The sequence below is a fragment of the Myripristis murdjan genome, chromosome 9 (genome assembly GCF_902150065.1).
Source record: "Myripristis murdjan chromosome 9, fMyrMur1.1, whole genome shotgun sequence".
Classification (NCBI taxonomy): Eukaryota; Metazoa; Chordata; class Actinopteri; order Holocentriformes; family Holocentridae; genus Myripristis; species Myripristis murdjan.
The window spans coordinates 17,713,650-17,739,238 of record NC_043988.1 but is presented as its reverse complement, the minus strand read 5'-3'; the positions used below and the strand labels follow the sequence as shown (position 1 = coordinate 17,739,238).

The window sequence follows — 25,589 nt, the reverse complement described above, 5'->3', positions numbered from 1 at the left end:
AATCCAGGTGGATTTGCTTCACCTTCTAGTGTTACAGTGGGATGCAACCCCAAATTAGAGTATAGCACACATATAAATGTTCATAGTAACATGGTAGAAGACACATTTTTTTTGGATGTAATAGCTCATTTATCAATATTGTACTTGGTTATTTGGTTTGGTTTGCATTTTGTTGCGTTCAAGGTGCTGAAAATTTAATGTGTTGCATGGATGCTTTCACAAAAATCTGTCAGGGTCACTGGCCAGTTTAATTATTTAGTGGGTTTGTAGACTGTTAAGTTAGCCAAGTGATCCCAATGTGTTTTTTTCTGATATTATAAAAAATAAATAATTAAACCAACCATGCATTAAAAAGCTTCTCCGCTTTCCTCGCTACTGGTATAGTTAGATTCCTGGCTTCCAGGCTCATTAACAGAGGTTTTGAGGTCGGCATGAGAAAGAGCTTTACACAGCTCTAAAGAATCCTGACACTCTCACATGAATAGTTTTGTGCTGTTAGTTTAGGTATGTGGGCTATTCACCTCACAGCTTAACATTGTGTTTAAATGTTTCTCTTCAGACTGCCTCGGCTCTACAGTGTTTGCTCCGATCAAGGCTGACATATCTGGGAACATAACAGTAAGTACAGCTACCTTTTCATGTGACTGAAGTACTCTGTAAGTCCTTGTGAATACATTAAAATGTTTTGTTCTTACTGCCAGAAAATCCGGGCCGTTTATGACAGCAACCCAGCTCGGTTCAAGACGCTCCAGCAGATTCTGGAGGCGGAGAAGGAGATGTATGGAGCAGAGTGGCCCAAAGTCGGAGCCACCTTGGCACTCATGTGGCTAAAAAGGTCAGAGAACTTTGAGCTTGCCGACTGTTATGGTGTGTGTCTTCATTTGCGCAGTGAGGGCAGCAATTTATTCATATTCATTTACCAGGGGTCTACGATTTATCCAAGTGTTACTTCAGAGTCTGGTGGATGGGGAGAAGGATGAAAATAACCCGAACCTCATCCGGGTCAATGCCACCAAAGCCTATGAAATAGCCCTGAGGAGGTATCATGGCTGGCTGGTACAAAAGCTCTTCAAGGTGAGGTCAGAGTCCCTCAGGCATCGTGTCTTTGTCAAAGAGATATATGACGTTGTCTTTAATGTACTTTTTTTTAATTTGTCCTTTTAGGCAGCTCTTTTCGCTGCTCCTTACAGGTCAGATTTCCTGAAGGCCCTCTCTAAGGGTCGGGAAGTCAAGGAAGAGGAATGCTTGGAGAAAGTCCGAAAATTCCTAATCAACTTCTCAGCTACTGTTGATGCTGTTTACGAGATGTACAACAAGGCGAACGCTGATCTCGACTACACCGTGTGACGACGGGAGGCTCCTTGTTGCTCCGCTGACGCTCTTCGTTTACAAGGTCATGCACATGCAGTCAGACTCTGACGTGGTCGCCATCAGGTCACATGTCAGTTCATTGCGGAGGGGTGTGTTCATGACCCACTGTTTTTACACATTATGTGTGCTGTTACTCATCTGTGTGCCTTTGCTTGCTTTTCCCTCACTCTATCACTTGATTCTGGGGCAGGTTTCCTAAAGCAGCTGCAGATTTTATTACTATATGTCTTTGTTATTGATTTTTTAAATTCTTTTTATTTTATTTTATTTCCAAAGCAATGACACATCACCAGCAAGTGATTTTCAGTCCACTTTCCTCTCAGGTGCTTACTCAACACTGAATGTGTATTTCCTTAAAATCTGACTGTCATATGAAGGACATCCAAAGTGTTGCACTGTTACTTAGCCGTCAATAAGGTTTTTTTTTTGTAGACAGAGCATTTCAGATGCTAGTAGATGTTAACTGCGATACTCCAGATAGTGGTTACACTGATGGCCATTGCTTTCTCTGATTGTCTCTTGTGGATGGAGTTATGTTGCAGTGTTAGTGTGTACAGTTCAAAATAACTGAGCTTTTATTTTCAACTTGTGTAAACCAGAATTTTCATTAAAAAATGAATAACAGTTTACTTGTTTACCTGTTTTAAAAGATGCAACACTACATGCTGTAACTAACTAAAAACGTGCTCACGTATTAGTATTTTAAGTATAGTAAGTATAGTAAGTATAATATAGTATTTTATTTCATAAGGCTCTGTTTTCTTTCTTTCCTCCCTTGTTTTTCTCATTTCCCATCTTAAGGCTTTTACTGGAAAAATACTACAGCAAAAGTAAAAGTCCTGCATTTAAAATCTTTCCTCAGTGAAGGTATAGCATTTTTTTTTAGCATGAACAATACAAGCAATATTGAATTATTGATCCTTTTTTTTTTTTTTACCAAGTGTTTATTTTATGAGCTATTTTAACGTTTTATGTCTAATATGCCACCATAAAATGCACCATACGTTATGAGTGTATCATATTTTGCATGTAAAAGCTTATTCTGAAACATAACTAGTAAGTATACACATTAAATGACTGTTGAAATATAGTGCTGTATAAGCTGTATGAGTACAGTCTCACAAAGTGCCTCAAAAATTGATATTCAGCAGCAGCACCTGAGCAAAAGCTTACTTTCCACCTCTGTCCATTTTTTTTTTTTAGTGAACACTGACACGTAGAGACAGACACGTGCGCCAACATATCCACTAGGGGGAGCCATTTTTCAACTTTTGGTTGATAGGTCAATTAAATGAAATTTGATACTCGAGGGACTTTATTGTGGCCAAATTACAATTGTATCTGACAGAGGCTACTCATGCGTTTGATTACCGCGCTGTCACAGAATAATGCGGCCGGCCAAATTACGTCCTGCCTGGATGTGAATGAAGAGGTGTGTGCATATACTGGAGTCTGGAGAAGTCCCAGTCCCACCCAGTTTTTTTTTTTTTTTGGTAAAAGCGCCCGTTGTCTGACTAGGCAATGAGGCAGAAGAGAAGTTTTGGTGAGAGCGGCTGAAGTCATCTGGATGAAGGCTTTTTATACCTGAAGATCCAGCGGAGCAACTTGACAACAGGACAAAGTTTCCTCTCGAGAAACGGCATCATCATTATTAATATCTTCATCACCCAGTTCCTAATTTTTTCATTTGAAGTTGAAGTTGAAGATTTGGAGAGAGAAGACCCGCTGATTACGTCAAGGTAAGAGACAGCGCCAGCCCATGTTTTCCTCCAGCTGCCTCCTCACCCATCTGTGCCATAAGAAATGATTTTGGCTGACTTTGGTGTCAGAGGTAATTAGAAATGAAGACCGGTTAATAAGATAGTGACTCACTCAGGCATTTATGAAGGGCATGCAAAAATAATACAACCAAATAACTTATTAATTCCCCACTTTCCCCTCTTTATTGCAGTGTCTATAACAGATCATACCTTCACCGGTGTTGCAGACACACTTGATGCATTTTTCAGACTTTATCCTGTATCATTTAATACCTTAGCGCCATTTAATACTATTACATTTAGTTAATAGTGCTGTACGTTTTGCTAAATGGGATGGATCTCTATCACTAAGCCTGTGGATGTTCAGCCAACGCTTGGACAAAATGTACAGTCGTTTCATAATCCAACTATAAATTCCAGTGGTGATTCCAGTGGTGATTCCTGTTTGAAAGAGGCTGAATCTGTAATTTAGCTGTAAACCATTAGGTCTTATTTCTGGCTCTCCATCAGCCTTGTGTTCCCGCCTGTCCCGGGCCGGTCTGGATAACATCACATCCAGCTTGACAACAAGGGGAAGTCCCACAGCTTGTCTCTGAGAGGATGTGAGCTTCAGTCACACTCAGTAACATTCACCAGTTTACTCTCTGACATAATGACTGGATGATTAGTGAACTCAGTAAGGATGTGTTTTTTTAGATTCTTCATGGTCTATTATCCTGTTCTGTCACTCTAATGTGTTTATGCGCAGTGATTAAATGCGGGTCCCCTGTGCCCCCCCCCCCATACACACGCCCCACTAAATGACTCACTCATTTGTTCTTGGTCTCTTATAATAGTTTATCAAAGGAAGCCTCTCTTTGTCCCAGTGCCCCTTTTCTATCAATTGTCCAGTGGAGTGTAAAGGTATGATAATCCCATGTGTGAAAGATGGTTGTGAGTCATGTTCTCCCCCTTAGCTGGACCCCACCTCCACTGTTTGTGTTGCTCCTTTACAGCCCAGTCTGGCTTGACTGCAATGCCAGTTTCATGAGTAACTTCCAGGAAACACAACATCCCAAACGGCTATGCTTCTTCAAATACATTCAGCGCTGCATGCTGTACAGTTAGTTGTTTCACTGGATTTCCCTCTGCTTGACATCCTGTTGCACCAGTGGGTGTGTGGACAAAAGCAAATATCACAACATTCCTGAGATGATATTGTAGAGATGACTCCTGGTTTACATACAAGATTTTTGATTAAAAATCATTAGTCATTTGGATATGATGACCAAGCAACACAGCTAAAACAGCCTATTAAGTTCAGAAAACTGCATCCCCTTACTGTAATGCAGACTTTAAAATCAGGGAAAGACTTAACGCTACTATATCACAATATTATGATATCTAAAATCTCAGATGATATCTAGTCTTGAATTGCAATATCGATATAATACTGATATATTGCCAAGCCTCAGTGTGTAGGGAAGGGTACAAAGAAAAGGGGAAATGAGAGAAGTAGGAGATGTTATACTGGGTATCAGTTAGTTTTAAGCTCTACTGTGCATGGAGGGCAGTGGTTTTGCTTTTGAGTCTGCCCTGCTACAGAAGACAAGGCGTCCTGTCTGATGAGTGGGAAGACCCACAGCAGTCTTATTGGTTTTGGCATCAGTCCTTTGCTTAAGTTTCCAGAGCTCCCAACGCCCCCCCAAAGGACAGAGTTTTTTTTTTTTTTTTTCTTGTTCAGGACCCACACTTTTTTGTCTGTATGTGTGTGTATGTGTGTGTGCGAGAGAGAAAGTTTCTGTGTCATAGTAACTGCTTTTTCTTCCCATAGGACGCCCACATGCTTCAGCATCATTTCCAGTTTCCCCTGAAGAGGAATTTGGCACGTCAGTGTGATATAAGGGATGAATGAGGTACAGAGGGGTTAACTGTCAGGCTTCTATTTAAAAAAAAAAAAAAAAAACTGCTTCAAACCCCAGAGGGAAATTAGATGGACTATTTATATCACTTCAGTCTTAAAGCAATGTTTCACTTTGGTGGAATAGTTTAAGTTTGTTGATCATCTGTGAACCTGCAGTTACTGCTGCGTATTAATTTCTGCATTTAAATTTTTAAAATCATACACATAACACCTATACTTTACAAAAAAAAAATTGCCAATTTTTTCAGTTTTTTTAGTCCCCTTAAAGTAATTTTTCCTGCATGCAATCCACTTGAGATCAGAGATGCTGAAATGCTGATGGAGATCCTCAGGACAGCTCATGTTGTTGACTGTTTCAGAGTTATGGAGTACATAATAAGTCAAATCAGTCATTATTTTCAAAACTATTAGTGATGTTTGATCAAACTTGATCATGTTGCTCTTTTTTGCTTAGTTTGCCAAGACTTCACCAGTTACCCAAAGGACTTGAGGTTCATTCAATATTGAGAGTGTGAAGCTTTGGCGTAATATTGATTCAGTTTGATTGATGTTGATGATTTGATTTAAGAACAATCATTTTTTGAGGAATGATTCAGTTTGATTCATGTTTGTAAACTGATTTGAGAAAACAAATCAGTACTTTTATCCCAAATTCTATATCTATTATATACATTATATCCAATATCAATTATCCTATAAAAAGCTTTAGTACAAAAAGTTGGAATTTATAGTATTGTGTTAGATCACTACAGCATTATTATTATTATTATTAGTAGTAGTAGTAGTAGTAGTAGTAGTAGTAATAGTAGTAGTAGTAGTAGTAGTTGTAGTAGTAGTAGTAGTAGTAGTATTGTTATCATTATCATCATCATGATTATTATTATTAATATTCTTCTTCTAATTAATATTATTCTTAAGCATTATGAAACAAACAGTTCAAAGCATTTCGTATTGATTCAGGCTTAAGTCAGAGCCATTTATGCTCTTTATGCCTTTTAGCAGATTGATTCATTGGAGTCAGCTGAATTTATATTCAGTGCAGCGATGCAGTAAATGAATCATTACACGCCTGTTCAGTATTTTTTGTTGTGGTGTTTTCCAGGGTCGTTCTGCTGCCACTCTTCTGAGAAGATGCCAGGTGGCTTTGACCAAGGCAGACACGCTTCCCTCAGTTTCTAGCAGAGCTGTCGACTCAGGAGATGGTGGCGCCGCTCAGCTTGAGAATGACGGCGTGTTCTCTCTGTCGGAGTTCTCCGACCTGTTTGAGAGCGAGGACGGCTCCCCGTCAGCACAGGACCCATCAGGTCCTGATCCAACCCAGGGGCTGGTCCAGCCCGGCCAGCCCGGGGACGCCAGGCAGAACCTGCGGATGAAGTTCCAGGGCGCGTTCAAGAAGGGCATCTCCAACCCCATGGACCTGCTGGAGTCGACCATTTATGAGTCTCCCGTGGCGCCAGGGCCCAAGAAAGCACCCATGGACTCACTCTTTGACTACGGTACCTACAGGCACAATAACAACCAGAAACGACGCAGGAAAAAGCTCCCGAGAGGGTGAGAGGCAGCCTCACTGTGTATGAACAGCACAGCCAGTCAGTGTGGTATCAATTGATGTGTGTGTGTCCAGGATTTAGTAGCCATGGGCTCCCTAAAGCTTCTTGGTGAAGAGGCCTGCTTAACAGTAGGGAACATGGGTTGGAATTCAGTCAGGGACAAAAAGGTTGCCTTGGAAAAACCTGCTCATAAAAACAAAAGCCTCCTGTAACTGCTGCTGTGTAGACAGAGGTGTGCCGTGTCCCATGTGGAAGTATGCACACACACACACACACACACACACATATACACACATACATACCTTAGGCCAAGCAGTCGCTCATTCAGTCCATTCATTGATATAACAGAGAGCGTGTTGTTGACTCCTCCATAGCCGTTGAGGTAATATTTAGGCTGCTGCCTGTTCCTGGCGGCTCTACCTGTGTCCCTCATACAGAGAACTCTATTTATTTCTGCACTCAGGCCAAGGGTGTGGGTCATCACTTCTCTTTTAGGTGGTTTGTCTGCAGCACACCCACTCGACTCTGTAGTGGGATCCAGTTCTTAGTTAATGTGGTCTTCTCTGGATGTTATTGAAGTAGGGCTGGGCAATACAGACAAAATAAAACATCACAATATCTTTGGCTGAACACTTGACCATGTTGTAGGAAGGACTATTGGCACTTTCATGAGATATTTCAACGCTGGATTTTTGATAAACAATCATTAGATCATAGAACATCTTGAACAGTGAAATGTGTTAAAAAATCGCATCCCTTTACTGTAATGCAGCCTTTAAAACCAAGAAAAGACAACAGTTATGCCATGTCACGATATGATGATCCCAAATCCCGCATGATATCTAGTCTCATGTGACGGTGTGGTATTCATTCATTCATTCAGCCTTTATTTATACTTGAAAATCAATTGAGGTTGACCTTTACAATGACTCAAGTTATCACTATAATACTGATATATCGCCCAGGCCTATACTTAACTGTAATAGGTATTCATAGATCACATTTGTTTGCATTATATAGCAAATGTGTGATATATCATGTTTCTGTGTCTGATTAGTAAGGCGGAGACATCCTGCGATGAAGATCCAGGCTCCGACCCGCCAAAGGTGCTGAAAGTGTTCAACCGCTCTGTCCTCTTCGACTGTGTGTCACGTGCAGACCCAGAGGCTCTCGAGGGCCTGCTGGAGTACTTACAAAGTCACCAGAAGAGGCTGACAGATGAGGAGTTCAGAGGTGAGACTGTAAATATAGAAATTGGTCATTTATGCCACATATCTGTAATGTATTTTTGGCAGTCATTGCTCACAGCCAAACACTGAAAAGATAAGAACTACAAGGGAAGCATAGGGAACAAAAGGATATGCTTTTGGCTTATCATGAAGGAAAGGAGGGGCACTTTGAAGAAGTAAATGAAAATCACAGCTTATGATACACAAATACCCTTATGCCTGTAAATTGCCTGTAAAAATCTCATACATTTCTCACAATTTTTCATGCAATTCTTCATTTTTTTTTTTTTTTTTTTTTTTGTAGAACTCCTGCTTAATAAATCCAGACCCTGCTGTTTCCTCAAAAATAGAAACTGCTGTATCTACTGACTGTTTTACCTTTGACCTTTAAGTATCCCCCCACTCCTCCCTCTGCTCTTGTTGGCTCAGGGGATGTGAGGGGGGGAAGCTGCGGTGAGGTCATAGCTTTTGTCCTGTCAGAGGCGGGCCCAGGGTCTGTTTCCTGTCTGTGTGTGGATGTCTAAGAAATGTTGCGGGGTTTATAACAGGGAGCAGAGAGAAATCACAGCAAACTGTTGTTTCTTCAAGAGAGAGCACTTGGACAGGGACTGACTGACTGTTTAACAAAACTGTGAGGATGTAAATAGTGAAGCTTGGATTTACAGTTTGTTGTTGAGCAGATGAGCTGATACCACTTCACCTCCTTGCAAAATGGAGGGCAAGCCGGAACAAAAGGATTCCAGCAACACTCGCAAAACTTAAAGGAGCACCCTTTATTATTGAAACCAGTGTATTTCTTCAGGTGCTTCTTCAGGGAATTACAGATGAAGTCTAGAGGTGTAGGTGAAAGCAGTCAATCACGTCCAGGCCAGTTCGTGGTGGTCAGTAGTAACACCACACTCCAGGGTGTGGCTCCACTGTTGGTGACCAAGACTCAAGCCATCAGAGTGGCTATTTCACAATTCAGACTAAACAGAGAATTGTAAAAGAGTTTAAATACTACACTATGCTCTTTTATGTTTGTCTCCATGAACCCTAAGTAATTATTTGCTTGCAACAAATTCCCTCTACTCTTTATTCACTCATTCCTCAAAGGTCAATACAAACCCATTTCCACATACCATTCCATGTGATGCTTCACACAAACCCTTTCCCTAAATCCAAGACACACTCGTCATTTTTATTTCATTTTTCTACCAGAGCCATCCACGGGTAAGACATGTCTGCCTAAAGCCCTGTTGAACCTTTACAGCGGTCAGAACGACACCATCCCACTGCTGGTCAACATAGCAGAGCAGACAGGAAACCTCAGAGAGTTCATCAATACCCCCTTCAGAGATGTCTACTACAGAGGTACGGACAGATACATAAAGCTCATCTGGAAGTTAGAAAAAAAGTAGGGTTTTTTTTTTTCAACATTTTGTACAATTTTCTACAAGATAGTAAAGTCAAACTGGTGGTATTTCTCACACTGTGTTCAGGGCAAAACAAACAAAGAAACAAACAAACAAAAAAACACCTTCATCTTAACAACTCATTTAGGTTCACATTCAGTGTTACAATCTTAAAAAAAAAAAAAAAAGTTTTTCTTAAAAAAAAATGAAAAAATCTGCAAGTGGGATCAAATAATCCCACTTGTTTCCAATGTTAATTTATCTCCAGAATTTTTTTTGAATGAAGCATGATTTTCTTAACACCAAACGGCTGATCTGCCTAATTCTGCCTTGTTTCAACATGTTTGTTCCCAGAAAAAATGAAACTGCATCAGAATCAAGTCTGATTATCCATCTCATCCAACTCCAACTGGCAGATTTTTTTTCAGTCATTTTAAGAAAACCATGATTTTAGCATTGAACATGAGACTAAATGACTTGTTAAGAAGAAGAATATTTTTTTGCACAGTTGAAGCCGACGTGCTGTGTTTATTGAGACACCAGTGGCAACTATGTGCTTGCCAGACTCTGGCCCCTTTAGTTAACATGGAGCTAACAGGGTAGATGGATGTATGTGTGCCCTGACTATTTACAGCTCCATGAATGAGAAGATCCAGGCCTCCTTTGTTTGACTTTTGTCCTACAGCTAATAATTGTGAGATAACACCTTCTCCCCATTGTCACACAAAAACCTTGTAACTCCAAACACAGTGTTGGTCTGTCCTCCGTTTTTGCCTGAATTGGCCATTTACCTGCCACTCATTCATCCCCACTCTTAGTATTTTTCAAAACTGCATTGTAGTCACTCTGGAAGTGCTTTTTATCTAACAACAATATGTTTTGGCCATTGTTTGGTGTACTTTGGCCCAGAAACACAAACTGCACCTAATTGTAACCTTCATGGCTTTGAGTTACAGTTTCAATAAGACTTCAACCCTCAATCATTTAATCAGACATCAGTTTCCACGAAGACAAAATCCTGCAGAGTAATGGCCAGACTCACCAATGATTTTTGTTGTTTTTATTCAGAAAAGTAAACACACTTTTTTAAAAATTGTATCAAAAGGATAACAATGAAAAATGTTTTTCTTTCTAGTGTGCCTGTGCTCTTTTTGATTACAGTATGCCTGTAAACACTGTGTAAACCCGTAATCCTCTTCCTCTTGACAAACCCAAATTATAGATTTCTTCTCAACTGATATTTATTTTAATGGAAGGAAGCACCCGATACAGAATGGAAGGTAGCATAGATCTCTTTGATTGTGAAGAACTGACGGACCACTTTTGTGTATTTATGTACTGACTGTGTGTGTGTTGTTGTGCTGGCAGGCCAGACGGCGCTCCACATTGCTATAGAGCGACGCTGTAAGCAGTACGTGGAGCTGCTGGTGGAGAAGGGGGCTGATGTTCATGCCCAGGCAAGGGGACGCTTCTTCCAGCCCAAAGATGAGGGGGGCTACTTCTACTTTGGTAATGGCTTCCGGAGGCACATAAATCTAGTTTGCCAACAATAAAGTTCATTGTGCCTGTGCTTGACTATTTTTAGCAAACCTTGTGCCCTAACTGTAGGTGATAAAACACTGCCGACAGAGGTAGAGCTCTGGAAAACTCTTCTCCGCCTCGCAACTTTGTAATGATGTAATGTGATTGTGGTTTCTCTCTCTGCTTTGGTTGCTTTTCTGGTGTCCCTGTCGGCTCAGAGCTTCATTCTTACTTCTATGTGGTTACCCTACATCTTTTATGGTGTAAGAGTGTCATTAGAAAGTTTTGGGGCATGAAAGTGTTTTACAGCAGCTGCTAAGATGAAATAGTTAATGTATGCTGTATTTTCCTGGCAAAGGAAGTTCTGTTGCCATGGTGAAATGAAGTGACATGAGTCCCCACCCCGAATGTAGTCAGGATACTGCAAAGGTCCAATGGTGAACTCCACCTCACACCCAGAAGTTTTTTTTTTTTTTTTTTTTTTTTTTTGAAGTAACACATGGCAAACCACAATCGGCGTTGCTCCAAAAACACAAGAAGAGAAAAACATGATGTCACATGTCCGAGAGGTGCATCTGGAAGTTTTAGTGAAAGGTGTCTGTGTTCTGGTCTCCAGTTTAAGAAAAGCAAACATCCTCCCCCCTTGGATCGGACAGAGCTTTACGTTCACTGACCTCACTGTCTGACAGCCTTTGACTCTAACTCCACACTGCCCTCTGCTGGCGGGACAGTTAAGCTAACCCTCACCTCCATCAACACTTTCCATTTTTCAGTTATTATATTTAAATTGTTTATTCGTTTTGTGTAATAGCTGTATGACCTTTTAACCTTCTGGTGGTAATTACAGCCGATACACTGGATTTGAATTAATGCTCTCCGAATAAATAAATAAATAAATGAATAAATAGAAAAGTAGAGACAAAAAGCGTAGGTATAGAATGTTATTGGCTCTACTTTTTTCTCACCAAACCCAATTTTGAGAATTGTTATTATTTGATTACATTCATGCGTTATATTCCACACTTATCACAGACGAGATGATTTCCATTTGCACTTAGCACGGTTGTCATTCCCAAATCCCAGCGTGTCCGGGCACAGTGTGAGTAATTTGCTGCGGAGCTTTGCAGTGAGGTGAACAGGAACCTGGCAGGGCTGATGGCTAATGGGATTTAGACTCACGCTAACACTCTGCATGCACCCGTGCAAATCCATGAAGAGAAGCGTTTCTATGTGAGGTGACAAAGTAATCTGTCACCCATGGCAACGGCTCATTTTCAGCAGCTGCTTTTGGCACTCTGGCCCCATTGCGCCCCTCCCTAAAACAACTGCTAATTGTGCTCTTTTCATAGCAGGGATTTAAGTCAAATCTTTGATCCATGTTTAGTATGCTTTGCAGAAACATATTGAAGCCTGCTATAGTTCCTAATTAACCCTCTTGTTGATTTAATTTTAATCTGAAACACATTTCTTTGAATCTACTGTGAATTTGGTATAAATTGAGTGCTTCCTATCTGCGTGTCCAGGTGAGCTGCCTCTCTCCCTGGCTGCATGCACTAACCAGCCTGATATGGTGCACTACCTGACTGAGAATCCACACAAGAAGGCTGACCTGCGGCGTCAGGATTCCCGTGGAAACACGGTGCTGCACGCCTTAGTGCACATCGCAGACAACACCCGGGACAACACCCGCTTCCTCACAAAGATGTACGACTTGCTGCTGATCAAGAGTGCCAAGCTCTACCCAGACTACAGTCTGGAGACAGTGTTCAACAATGATGGCATGTCACCTCTCATGATGGCTGCCAAGCTGGGCAAGATTGGGGTAGGGATGAAGATGATACATCACTGTGTCAAGCACAATGACAATCATAGAAACTTACATCAATACAGGAACAGAGGTGTGCATCGTCAGGTTTCTTCATGCCATATTACTGTGTCCAGGTGAAAGGCCAATATATTTCCCATATACCTCCAGGTTTTTCAGCACATTATCAGACGTGAGATCAAGGATGAGGAAGCCCGTCACCTGTCTCGTAAGTTTAAGGACTGGGCTTATGGTCCAGTGTACTCCTCCCTCTATGATCTGTCCTCCCTGGACACCTGCGGAGAGGAAGTGTCGGTGCTGGAAATCCTGGTCTACAACAGTCGCAATGAGGTGAATCACAGAGAGCAAGTTAGTGTGTGCAACAATGACAATTTCTGTTTTTACACCTTTTTACCATGTAATCTTTCTGTTTCTGTTGTCAGAATCGCCATGAGATGCTGGCTGTGGAGCCCATCAATGAGCTGCTGAGGGCTAAATGGCAGAAGTTCGCCGCTGTCACCTTTTACATCAGCGTGGTGTCCTACCTCATCACCATGATCATCTTTACACTAGTGGCCTACAACCACCCAGTACAGGTAAAGGTGGGCACACCACCACTGAAAATGTAATGCAAGACTCCACATGAAGACACTGTGTACTGTACTGCAGCATGTATAGTGTTAATACAGTATCAGCAGGAGGTTGATGGAAGCTGATGGGGCATGCAGGGAAATGGTATTCCTTTATTAGAATAAATTATAAAGCGTCTTTGCTAAGTCTATATTTTATGCATAAATTGAAGCAAAATAAATATTTACTTCTCCATAACCCTTCCTCTTTCATTTGAATAACAGGTAATGTGAACATTCTTGGGTATTTATACACTGCATGTGCAAAACAATTGATACCTTCATATGCATATGAAATGATGTAGTATCTCATACCAGTGCAGCAAATTTGTATTTTGCATGTGAGTGATTATATATTGCACTATATAAGTTGCTAAGCTGTTAAACTGAATGGACCATACCATGACAAAATGGAATACAATACAATGAAATGGCATGTCGCCACTAAAGTTTTAACTTTTAATTGTCTTCTTTCCAGCCCCCATACACCTACACCACATCCACAGACTACCTGCGTATGGCGGGAGAGATTGTCACCTTGGCATCGGGGATTTTCTTCTTCCTCACCAATGTGAGTGAATAGGCTGTGCAGTCTCATTATGGTTTGATCAGTGGTTGTTCACTGCCGTCTCCCAATCTCTTGCATCAGAATAAGTGTGACAGTGTTGCCATTATGGAAATGTTGCTCCTGCTCTTTGTAGATTAAGGACCTTTTCCTGAAGAAGTGCCCCGGGGTGAACTCTTTATTTATTGATGGTTCCTTTCAACTGCTCTAGTAAGTCTCCATCTCCAATTCTCGCACACCCCTCCTCACCTCTGCTGCTGCTCTCGCTGACATGTACCCGAGGCAAATTTTGCTTCCTCTTAATTGAGTCGTCTAATTAATTCCACAACCTCCTCCCTGGCATGTTTTATAGTTTACATCTTTAATTAAACCCATGATCCAAACAAAGAGCAGGGGATGTGGAGCACCTCTCTGAACCATGTTTATTTAAATCATTAGTGCTGTGTCTGTGATGCCTACGTGGTGTTAAAATGCCACGCCAAAGTGCCAAATGGCAATATCACACCCTCCTGCTCTCCTGCAATTCCCTCAGTATCATCGACAGGCATTAAAGCTATTTTCTTAACTAAGCAGCTTTCTCTCTTTTCTAGCTTCATCTACTCTGTGCTCATAATAGTCACAGCTGCTCTCTACCTGTCTGGCATCGAGGCCTATGTGTCTGTGATGGTGTTTGCTCTTGTCCTGGGGTGGATGAATACACTTTACTTCACCAGGGGCCTGAAGCTCACTGGCACCTACAGCATCATGATACAGAAGGTTAGAAAACAGAGCAAAGAAATAGACAATGACATTGCCATACATTTACCAGCGTTACCACTATATCACCACTATTTTTTTTTTTTTTTTCGTTTCCAGATTCTTTTCAAAGACCTTTTCAGATTTCTGCTGGTGTATGTGCTCTTCATGATTGGATACGCATCAGGTAGGGCTGTGGTCGCCGTACTTTCCAGATGTATTTCAGCATGATTTAGCTATACATGCATAACCCATCATCCTGTGTTTTCATCTCCCAGCGCTGGTGTCCCTGCTGACAGTGTGTCCAGAACCTGGTACAGTGTGTGAAGGCGGCTGCCCCACATACCCCCAGTGCAGGGAGCCTGACACCTTTAGTGCCTTCCTACTGGACCTGTTCAAGCTGACCATTGGGATGGGAGAGCTGGACATGATCCACAGTGCCCAGTACCCTGCAGTTTTCCTCATCCTGCTGGTCACCTACATCATCCTCACATTTGTGCTGCTGCTCAACATGTTGATCGCGCTGATGGGGGAGACGGTGGGACAGGTGTCGAAGGAGAGCAAGAAGATATGGAAGCTTCAGGTGAGTATGGGGTACCTTTTTTTTTAACATATCCCATCGAATTTTGAGAGGCTATGTGTGCACTCACTTATGCAGCTCAGTCCTCACTACTCAACCCTATACACAGAGAGCACAGCACAAAATATTATCCGGTACTCTAAATACATGGCTCTCATTGTCAGGCCGACTTACTGGTATTATTCCTCCATTTTTTCCTACATTTATTCCACATTTTTGCCAGTTGAGTCTTAATGGTCCTTGAATTCATCAACCTTCTTCAATTTTTCATAGTGCACCTCTTCTTAGAAAGTTGAAAATGATCAAAATTGCACTTACAAAGTAGAAGCAGAATCCTCCCACCCGTTCATTGTGAAAGGTTCCACAATCAGTCACTGATCATTTGTACTTTTACAGTCAGTAAAATTACTGACTTTAAAAAATACTCAAAAAAGTACAAGTATACAAAAAGCTACTTAATTACAGTAACATGAGTAAATGCAAATGTTTTTTTCCACCTCTTATTCCATCTTGTGTATACCTAGTCAGCAGGTGCACTCGCTAAAATTACTGTTTTAATCACTCAAAGTGAATAGCAAATGTGTTCCGCTTTCCAGGGTCAAAGACATTTTTGGGTCCCCGTGTTAACTTCCATGTGCTCTGGCAGATTAAGCTGCTTGGTTTAGGGATATGCTGGGCTAAATGACAAGTGCTCCCCCTGTTTTTAGTTTACATGTAAACATGTTTCCTTTTTTCCTGGTGCAACTTTCAGTCAATCTCTGACCTCTGACCTCTGGCTGTCCATCACAACCGCTCACAACAAAGCTGCAGAGAGCAGTTCAGCTGAATTTAAATGCTTGCGAGATAGTTATTTTCAAGTGTGCAAATTTCAGTAATTTTAGTGAAATTACCCTCCCAAGTATTCAGAAGATGGAATTACATATGCATTACAACTTTCAGTTTTCAATGAGCAGTTTTTTCACATTGTTTGAAGATGAATGGGAGTGAACTGGGGTAAGACAGCCTTGCTTTAGAAGCTACAAATGTATATTCTTTACACATGCAGTATTTGTGATATGATCATGACTGTTAAATAATACAGCCGTTATGGTCCTTTAAACTTGTTTGTCATGTCTGATTGTCATTTAATTAAAGTGGGCAACGACCATCCTGGACATTGAGCGCTCCTTCCCAGTCTGCCTTCGCAAGTCTTTTCGAGTCGGGGAGATGGTGACTGTGGGGAAGAACTGGGATGGCACACCCGACCGACGCTGGTGCTTCAGGTACGTTGCGCTGTCATCATCACAGTCAGTAGCAACAATGGTATGCAAGGACAACTATCAATCCCCTGGTGTTGTGTTATTTCAGGGTGGATGAGGTCAACTGGTGCCACTGGAATCAGAACCTGGGGATAATCAACGAGGATCCTGGCAAGAATGAGACGTGCCAAGTCAACGGGGTGCAACAGACTGTCAGAGGCCTGAGGAGGGGTGAGAGTCTCACAGTCTTCACTGCTGTCAAGCATATGTTCATGTGGCCCACAGATACACACACATTTGGAGACGACAGAAACCGTTTAAGGAATTATTCTTTTCACCCCCATTCCAGATCGTTGGTCCACAGTCGTCCCACGTGTGGTGGAGCTGAGTAGAGGACCACGGCCTCGTGATCTGGTGGTAGAGATGGAGCCTCTGACACCCAGGCACTGACTGTATGCAGAGGCCTAGCGCTGCCCTTCTTGGAGGAGACAGCAGAGAGCCACCAGAGCCAAGCGAGGTCGCACTACTGGGGACAATTTGGCCATCAAGCGTGCCAGTTTGCACAGAGCTCATTTGCTTTTTGTCCAGAAGAAGTAAAGTAAATATTGTAGGAAAACAGTATAATAGCGTAAAGATTGAGAGCACAAAGAGAGAACACACTGGATCTGTGACTTACTGAAAAATCCTGCAGTCTAAGATTGTAAGCAGATATTAAAATATTTAGAGGGAAAACAGAGAATGAAGAATAAAAGAAAGGTTAATGACAAATTGAGCTTTAACTCAACTGTTAATTTGTTTTTAAGAGTCAGTCATGGAGTGTAGAGGGATCTTAATATGAAAGCATTATACCTCTGCATTTCAGATATCAGCAGCTAATCACTCAGGGATTTAAGAGGGTCAAAATATCTCAGCAAAAGCATTGCCAGTCTTAATATAGAATTACAGAAAGCACAATCAAGGGTGCTCTAACATAAGCATAATTATCATTGCATTAGCAGTGTAAACAAAAGCTTAGGTTAAAAAATGGCAACTGCAGATGTAATCACAATGGGGAAGCATTTCTTCAAGAAAGCATTGCCATGAATATTTTTATATATTTATAGGTTGAGTCATAGTTCAGCTTATATTTGCTCGCTTTTTGGTTTCATTTTTATTATTTCAGAGGTCCCTATATTTGTGTTCATTAAGTTTTGAGTCTATTGTACTGTACATGCTGATTTGAATATTCTGCTGATTTGAATAATTCCCATAATGTAACTATGGGAATTCATAATTTAGACTATGGGAATTCAGTCTGAAGGAACAGGACACATTTATTTTAGGCAATGTACTTTTTTCTTCATTTTCCATATTTAAGTCTTGAAATTGTTTCATGGCTATGAAAGTCCTGGGAACGGGCTTAGCTGCCAGTGCAGGCAGCACGGCTTTCATTTGAACTGAAACAATGCACTATGCCAATTTCTGATGTGTGCATTATTATATGAATACAAGGACATTGTTATGAACAAGATGGGCATGATGAGCAGGTTATAGTTGTCAAGCAAATATGCAAATGCGAGACAATAGCCATCCATGTTATGGTTTGTCTTTGAATTTCCAGTGTTATTGTTCCTTTGCAGCTGGGGTATTTGCATAATCAACTCTCAGGCCTTGCTATTATGTACTTCCCCCTATTTGCTGCAGTGTTTTCATTGCATTTGGCTCCTTGCCCTATACAGCTTCTTGTTTATGCGCATCTACTGTACGTATGGATGTATGTGTGTTATTGGACTGGATGACATAGTTGGATGAAGAGCGGATAGGCCATACAATTCATTTTCATCTATTTAACGCTATTGAAGGTCATAGGTAATTGTTCACTGCAGTTACATAGCTTTTTTTTTTTTTCAAGTGTCATGTCTATGCATTTTTACATTGTATGGAGTATATTGTTGCAAAGTACAATAAACAATGAATTTGTTTTAAAAAGAAGGTAGTACTCTTTCCTTCGGTGTTTGTGCAGATGGTATGTCCTCTGTTTTTAAAGATCCTATGAATAATGTTTTACCATGAGTTTGATGCTAATCCAACAACACCCATGACATAATCAACATATAACACATAACATAAAAAATTTTAAATGAATATTTATAGATATGATTTTGAGAGCAAAAGTAAAATGATAGTAAGAAAGTGGGCTGAGCAAAAGCCTAAATTTCAGATTTTTGATTAAAATGAAATTTTCTGTTAGTTTGAACAACGTATTCTGTTTTCAAGCTGTGTTCTAAAACACAAGATAAAAATTAATTTAACCACGTCAGTACAAATATCCGTATGTGGCTTTGCATTTGTTAGTGTACTTTGAATTAAATTCTCTCTCTATCTACAAATTACCATTTGCAATACCTCTGCTGGCCTGCTGATGGCTGCAGAGGTCTAAATTCCTCAGCTGCTCTCCTGTAGGAGCCAAATGAGAGAGAGGAAGATAGATGGTCTGAGTCGAGTCTATTCCTGCAGTTACTGTACAGCACAGTCACTGCTTTGGTTGTAAGTCGCAAATATGGCATTGTCAGAGCTCATTTTTAACACTGTGATATGACATATGTTTTTAAAATGCAATACAAACAGGCAATATTTTTTGTCTGCAGGTCTCACTGACCTAACAGTAACACCTGGCCGGTAATTATGGGCTATTGCTTTCTTAATGAAACCACAAGCTGGCATCAATTTATGAAACACTTAACAGCATTTGACTGCCTTTCACCTTCCATCATTACTCCTCACCTTTATTTTTCCTCTTAAAAATCCTACAGCTCTGATTCTCACTCATGATGACCGGGGCCTCACCCCTCACCTCTCACCCATCCACCCTCTCACTCTCATCTTCCCTCCTCCTCCTCCTCCTCCTCCTCCTCCTCCTCTCTCAGAGGCCAGCAGCGCTGAAGGACACAGGGAATCTCTCGCCACCTCAGAGAAGAGGCTAATCCTCTTTGCCCTAACTTTAACTGGGCCACTAATCCTCCAGGTTTATCTAAGCAGTGAGCACCTAGCGCTGCTGACAACTTGGCCTGCCCTCCTCCCTGCAGCCTCTTAAGTAGGGCAGGGCTCGGGCCTGCGAGTGTCACTGTCAGCAACTCTGGAACCGCACACTTGCACAGGAAGTGTGAGCTGTTAACAAAACGGCTCTCTTGCTTGCAGCATGTGTGTGTTTCTGATGGATGTGTTTCAACAAACCAAATGACAGCCAAGTAGGATCATGTTTTAAGGGCTATCATTTGGCAACCGCACATATGGGAAAGTTTTTTTGCCCAAGGTCTTACATAATCTAACTACATTAAACATTAGCAGCACAAATTGTTCAGCTATTGTCCAGCCAGTTAAGCTTAAGGTGTTTAGCCTGATGAGTCCCAGGTGGACATTGGGTTGGACTTGGGCCAACTCATTTTTTATTCACTCAACAATAACCCGGAGTGTCTGATGGCTTTGGTACAATGCTCATCGTGCCTACCTGTGGTCCAGCAGCAGTATGCCTCTGCAAATGAAAAAGCTCAGCATATTGGTTGCACTTCAACCGCACTCTCAGATTTAACACACAATATCTACACACACTGATGGTTTCACTAACTAAAATTGCAACAGAAGTGGATTGGAAAATTCTGTCTTCTGTGTCATCACTGAGCCATTGCTCAAACAAATACTGAAATTAAGAAGAACCCTAACAGGCAAATGCTACAGCAGTTTTGTCTCTACTTGCCATCTCTCAAAGGCTGATGCATCCTCCAGAGTCACTGCTAATTATTTCTTCCTTGAAATAATTCCTTGAAATTCATTTCACGACCACCAGTGAAATATTGCACCAAGGTGTGACATTTCTAAATGAAATGAACAACCGTTGGGAGCACTGGTAGAGGAGGGTACAGGCAGGGACATATTGGTTACGAGGCTTGTGAGATGACCTTTCAGTTCATCTAAGATGAAACGAGGTAGCTGAACCTGAAATGATTCAGAGTGTCTAAACTGACAGGCGAGGACAGGGCCACGACAGAGCATCAGCCTGCTGCCCGGCTTCCAGAGGCATCTCTCATGATTTATTGTGAAATTGCCAGGGACTCAATGTGGCGTGCAGGTGAATGAGTTTTGCTAATAAGAGAAGCATTTCTGCTCCACGGAGCCCTTTTTCTGTCTGAGCGAGTGCGTATGAAATCAGTGTGCAGTCTCCCAGTTCCACACGCTCTGGTGGAGGCGGCTGGCTCATCAGATGTTTTAGGTGGGTGGAGAGGTTGGGAGTGAGGCAAGAAGGGAGGAAAGGGCCTCAATATTGAGTTTTTGATGGTACCACTGTCATTAAACATTTACATTGGGTGCATGTCGTGGTCCTATTCTGTGGCAATGTCTTGCCATTCAGCAAGTCTGCCCAATGTGCTTGTAAGTGCTTGGCTACATTGCACTGGCAACTGTGTGTAATATTTGTGCACTGGGGGACAAGGTGCAGTGGGGCAGTGAGCAGCAGTGAGAGACAGAGAGGGCTCAGCGGCTCTGTTTTTACATCTAACAAACCAGGGTTAAAAATGCGTAAATCATCATTTTGGGAAATCTGACTCCTCATTTCTCTTTGAGCATGGCTTAAGTCTCCAGGCTTCATAGGACACCTCCACTTGGCCACCTTGGTAAATTGGGTGTGAAGAGAGTTAATCCAAAGCTTGCCTTATCTCATTCTCTCTGTATCTAATCCCATCTTTAAAAGTTCCCATGGATGCATTATGAGGAGTTTCCCCAAATCCTCATCATGGAAAAATATCATTCACACAGTCCACAGGGTGCTCTTCCCGCTGTGCCTTTTCAAAGGGAACGAAACTTTCCTATCTTTTGATTTCGTTCCATTGAAAATTCTTCATGTTGAGCAAACAAACGGTCGTTTTCAAATGATAGTGCAAAGCTATCTCCTTCACAACTTGTGGTGTATTGGTGATGCCACATTTTTTCCCCTTTGCAACAAAGGTGAAAAAGGTCAAGTGAAAAACAGGATTGTAAAGGCAAGCATATGGCCATGATGTGCAATGAGTCTCGTGGGCCTCTGAACCCTAAGACTAATATGCTTACCTTCATTACAGTAAGGCCTGGTTCAGAGTCTTATGAAAAGAGTTTAAGAAGGTGTTTTCATGTAAGAACAGCAAGCAAGAGGAAGAGAGAGAGAGAGGGAGAGAAAGAAAGAAGGGTGGCCTGTGGGTGAGTATAGCAACGTACAGTCGAACAGGCATAGAAGTCATCCGCTTTATTTACTTATGTCAAACAATATTACATAAGAGAGGAGAGGTCAAATTAAAACCAACCATCTACATTAAAATAAAGAAATTTCAGTCCTGAGATTGACAAAAAGCAGGGAACAGACAAAATATCTACTATGGTAGTTGGGCAGGGGGATGGGTGGGTGGGTGGGTGGGAGGGGGGGCAGTGGCAGTTTCAGCAAATTGGAGATGGTGGTTGTGGGGAGATTAGGGGGAGATTGTAGAACTGGAGAGGGATAGAAAGTAAGCAATCACTGGGATGCTTGGCTGTAGGCACATTCAAAAGTTGAAAACCCCACGACTAAAGGATTTTACAGCTTTTTTTTATATTCAGACTTCTTATTTCGAAATCTAAGATTCATATACTATCATCATTTCCAAAAAAGCAACGTATTCTTTACATTTTTTCATCCTGAGGAGACAAAATAATTTTCAAACATAAATACAACACTGTAGGGAGAACAATAAGAGAGATGCTTTATAGATTTCCCATTTCCATATATATTATTTTCTCAAGGTTGCGGCACCCTCAGACTTTGGCAGCGTTGGTGCATTTGAGATCATTCGGGAAACAGCCCTGTTTGTCCACAGGAACATTCTGAGAGCCACACAAACAGTAAAGGAAACAGGAACAAAAAGAGCAAAATCCCCAGACTTTAGTGTTTAGATTGGATACAGCAATATACCCACCATGTAAAATAGATGAACATTTGGAGGCCATAAGCTTTTTTTCAGCCGAACATACATAGTTGTGACGCTGTAGAAATATAATGCCATAAGAGCGAAAGGGGCTCTGGGACTGTGCCTTTGGGAAAAGATCCTAAGCCGAACCTGATATATACTTTTTGATGTGTGCTGACGTTTACATTGTGTTGTATTTTAATAATGCGAAAAAAGAAAATTCAAATCATACGGTACTCGACATGCAACCCATCCAGTTATATACCGTACCACCAAAGAGATAGCAGTGTGCTCTTACTTTGCGGCAAAACACAGCAAATCCTTTAATGATATTGTGCAATACAGCTATAAGGCTGGTGGGTCAACGATACAAGCCTCTTCAGGATCATCTCAAATATTGATTAAAGTATTTTCTTGCTAGGTAGCAGCCAAATGGAGAGGGATACCCTTATGACTTTATCTTCTCCATCATGCAGTGGATGTTAAGGGGGGATGTTGGGAGCTGAGATGAGAGCCCCAGGGGCCCAAGGGCAGCCAGGGGACATGACTGAGGTTGAGCGAAGCGGTGCGGAGGGGACAGCACCCCCCTGTCATCTGTAGGTCAGAGAAGCAGCGCCAAGACTCTACAGAGAGAGCAGCTGCCTTTATTTTTCCTCACCCTGTCTTCCCTCCTATCCCTTTGTTTTAAGAGTGAAAGAAGTAACTCTGCTTTTTAACGCTCTTTTCCTTCTCCCTCCTTCGCAGCAGCTATTTAAGGTGCGTAATATGGGACTAGACCTTTGAACTGGGTAAAGGTCTAGTGAAGGTCCTCGTGGACTTATTGGGATTTACTTGGGGATCTTTACAACCAGTATAAGTCGATTCCTTTCCAGTTTGCCCTTAGACCTTCCTCGTGTGAGTGTCTGGTTGCCCTTGAAGAGTCTTTACGACGGAGGGGCTAATGTGTTAACAGTCGATAGTCTTTAGCCACAGATGTGTCATAGATCTGAATGTCCTCATTTATGGAATATTTGCATGGTGTAATATAACCCTTCTTGGCCAGAACAACTCAAAATATTGGTACAAAGTGGTAAAAGATTAATTACAAATGGAGAAGTCGCTTAGTGCTGTTTACTGAAGTGAGGCACAATGGGGTCTCCCATAAGTTGTTTAATGAGAAAGAAGATGATATCTTCAGAGCCTCAGAATGTGAATGTGAATATGAGGCCACAGAGCCAAAGAGGGGAGGCTGAAACCAGCACCAGGAACATGGCAATTATCCTGATTACTGATGCTTCGAGGCTTCTCTGACCCCAAAATCCCTCCCTGTATCTTTCTCCCTTTTTTTTTTTTTTTTTTTTTGAGATCTGTCACATTGCACAGGGCCCCTCAGCCAGGCAGGGCGCAACCATGCATAATCCAACAGAAAACAAATCCCCTCGATCAAACACAGCCCAGCTTTTAAAGCAGGCCTCAGAGCCCAGGCGCCATGGTATGGTGCTGAGGCCCTCTGAGACGCTGTGGAGGCTGTGATTTAGCAACCCCCCTACAAACCCCTCTATCCTCCCCTTCAACACCAGCCAGTCCTAACCTTCAGTTTGTTTAAGCGCTGCTGAACCCTGTTGGCCCTGGACAGGGGGAGGGTGGGCTTAGATAATGACATGCCATATGCCACTCTGCCTCTGCAGCTGAGTGAGCCTTGCATGGATCGGCTCAGGCACAAATCTATTCGAAATTTAATTCTATTATCCTAAGACTGGCTGAGCGTCCATTGTCTAAATCGGGAATTGTAGAATGGACCAGAGTTATAGGGGGCAGGATGCGTCCCGTCAGTAGGAGCTTATTAATGTGTGTAAAGGACCAGACAGACAGGCGGTTTGGAGCCGGTACAGTGTAAAATGTGAAAAAGTAAAGCTAATAGCACCTAAATGCCACCCTTCATTTAACATAACTGCATGGAAAATTATTTTAACATTCCTACAAAAAAGGCAAGAGACAAAAAAAAAAAAAACAGAAAAAGAAAAAAAGAAAAGAAAAGAAAAATGAGACTTCATCCTGTATTGTCTTTTTCCACATTTCTTAAGGGAAGCTATTTTCAAAATTGCCAGATTCCTCTCAGTACCTAATAGGAAATCCCTTGCTATTTGAAAAGGGGTAGATTTCAACCCTTTGAGCGACTGAATACTCTCCACTGGCTGTGTCCAGCAGTCAGGCGTCACCCAATATTCCCATTAGCGGAGGGGCCTGGTGCCTGAGACCTCCACTGGTGGGAAAGGCCAGACACCAGAAACTCCACTGCCTCAAGTGTCTCCTCTTCACTTCAACATCATGTGACAGGGTTTAATGCTTCGATGCAGAAGCCAAACGGAGGGGATTTAGAGACTGGATGTATCTGTAAATCTGTCAAAATATTTCTACAAGACAGAAAATATGCTGGAATCAGAACTGTGGCTGGGGTATTAAGCTGTTGAAACAACATGAAAATTTTTTACTGGAATGTTAAAGAGGCTTACTGTGCAAATTTAAACAGAGGGGCTTGGTATTCTTGACTGAAGTCTTTGTCAGCCTTCAAAGACAGTAGCATGTCCGCAAACACCATTAGCTCACAAATTTAAGGCTCATAGTTTAAGATTAAGCTAGGGTTATCTCAAAGGAAAGCAGGGTTGTTTAGGGAGTGCAAATAATCAAATAAACAATTTTTCCTGCTTTTCACTTCCCATTGTGTATAAAAAACAAATAGGATTACAGTTGTGGGGTCACATCTAACATTGAGGATATAGGTAACTAAGAGTAAATAAAGATTTCCTCTTCAACTAGGCTGTATGTTTGCTTTCTTTAGATGGCCCAGGTGTACACATTTCAGGTATAAGGTTTCCTTGATGGCAGAGATTTTATTGTCATACACGTCCTTCTAACATGCCCTACTCTAGATCTTATGGAGCTACTGGAAAAAAGGGCCTGATTTCCCAATGATTTCTAGAGGATGCATTAAAAATAATGACAGACTTCAAAGCCAAGATGTGGCTTCCAAATATATTCTTAAAGAAATTTATTTTACACCTCAAAACAAAAAAGGGATAGGGATTAGGGATGTGGTACATTGGGAATGTATTCACAACTGTAGTTTACATTTTTTTGGTGTAAGCTCAGAGAAAAATGTTAATACAGTCATAATAATTGCACTTCATAAATCTAGACTGATGCCAGTATTTCCCCACAACAAAGCTCCGGCTCTTTCTCCTGTTAATAAATTCAATTTACTATTGAAATTTGACTGACAAAAGAAATGCTAATTTAAGACCAGAGGACTGCTGCACTGATCCAATTTTTCTCTTTCACTTGAGTCCCACAAGGCATTAAACATTGCAGTAATTTAAGTGCAGTAC

At 41.5% G+C, this 25,589-nt stretch overlaps 2 protein-coding genes across 2 annotated transcripts in view; both read left to right on the top strand.

Annotated features, from left to right (window-relative positions):
- gltpa (glycolipid transfer protein a) overlaps positions 1-1,980 on the top strand; it is a 4,045-nt gene extending 2,065 nt beyond the window's left edge. The window contains exons 3-6 of the mRNA XM_030060149.1: positions 560-618; positions 702-835; positions 924-1,074; positions 1,165-1,980. Of these exons, the coding sequence (XP_029916009.1) occupies positions 560-618; positions 702-835; positions 924-1,074; positions 1,165-1,347 (527 nt within the window). The 3' untranslated portion in view covers positions 1,348-1,980. The remainder of the gene's footprint in view (positions 1-559; positions 619-701; positions 836-923; positions 1,075-1,164) is intronic.
- Positions 1,981-3,082: 1,102 nt separating this feature from the next.
- Positions 3,083-18,190, top strand: trpv4 (transient receptor potential cation channel, subfamily V, member 4). Its single transcript, XM_030060136.1, has 17 exons — positions 3,083-3,110; positions 4,945-5,026; positions 6,137-6,585; positions 7,642-7,817; positions 9,014-9,166; positions 10,576-10,716; positions 12,252-12,550; positions 12,704-12,883; positions 12,976-13,134; positions 13,640-13,732; positions 13,863-13,936; positions 14,317-14,482; positions 14,582-14,648; positions 14,740-15,044; positions 16,176-16,303; positions 16,389-16,510; positions 16,629-18,190. The coding sequence occupies exons 2-17, from the start codon at positions 5,018-5,020 to the stop codon at positions 16,727-16,729; spliced, it is 2,622 nt and encodes an 873-aa protein (XP_029915996.1). The 5' UTR covers positions 3,083-3,110; positions 4,945-5,017; the 3' UTR covers positions 16,730-18,190.
- The last annotated feature ends 7,399 nt before the right edge of the window (positions 18,191-25,589 follow it).

Bases quoted from the DNA above. Each gene is read 5' to 3' on its own strand.
- trpv4 (XM_030060136.1), top strand. The intron at 6,586-7,641 runs GTGAGAGGCAGC...GTGTCTGATTAG, and splicing joins AGGAAAAAGCTCCCGAGAGG to TAAGGCGGAGACATCCTGCG. The intron at 9,167-10,575 runs GTACGGACAGAT...TTGTGCTGGCAG, and splicing joins CAGAGATGTCTACTACAGAG to GCCAGACGGCGCTCCACATT.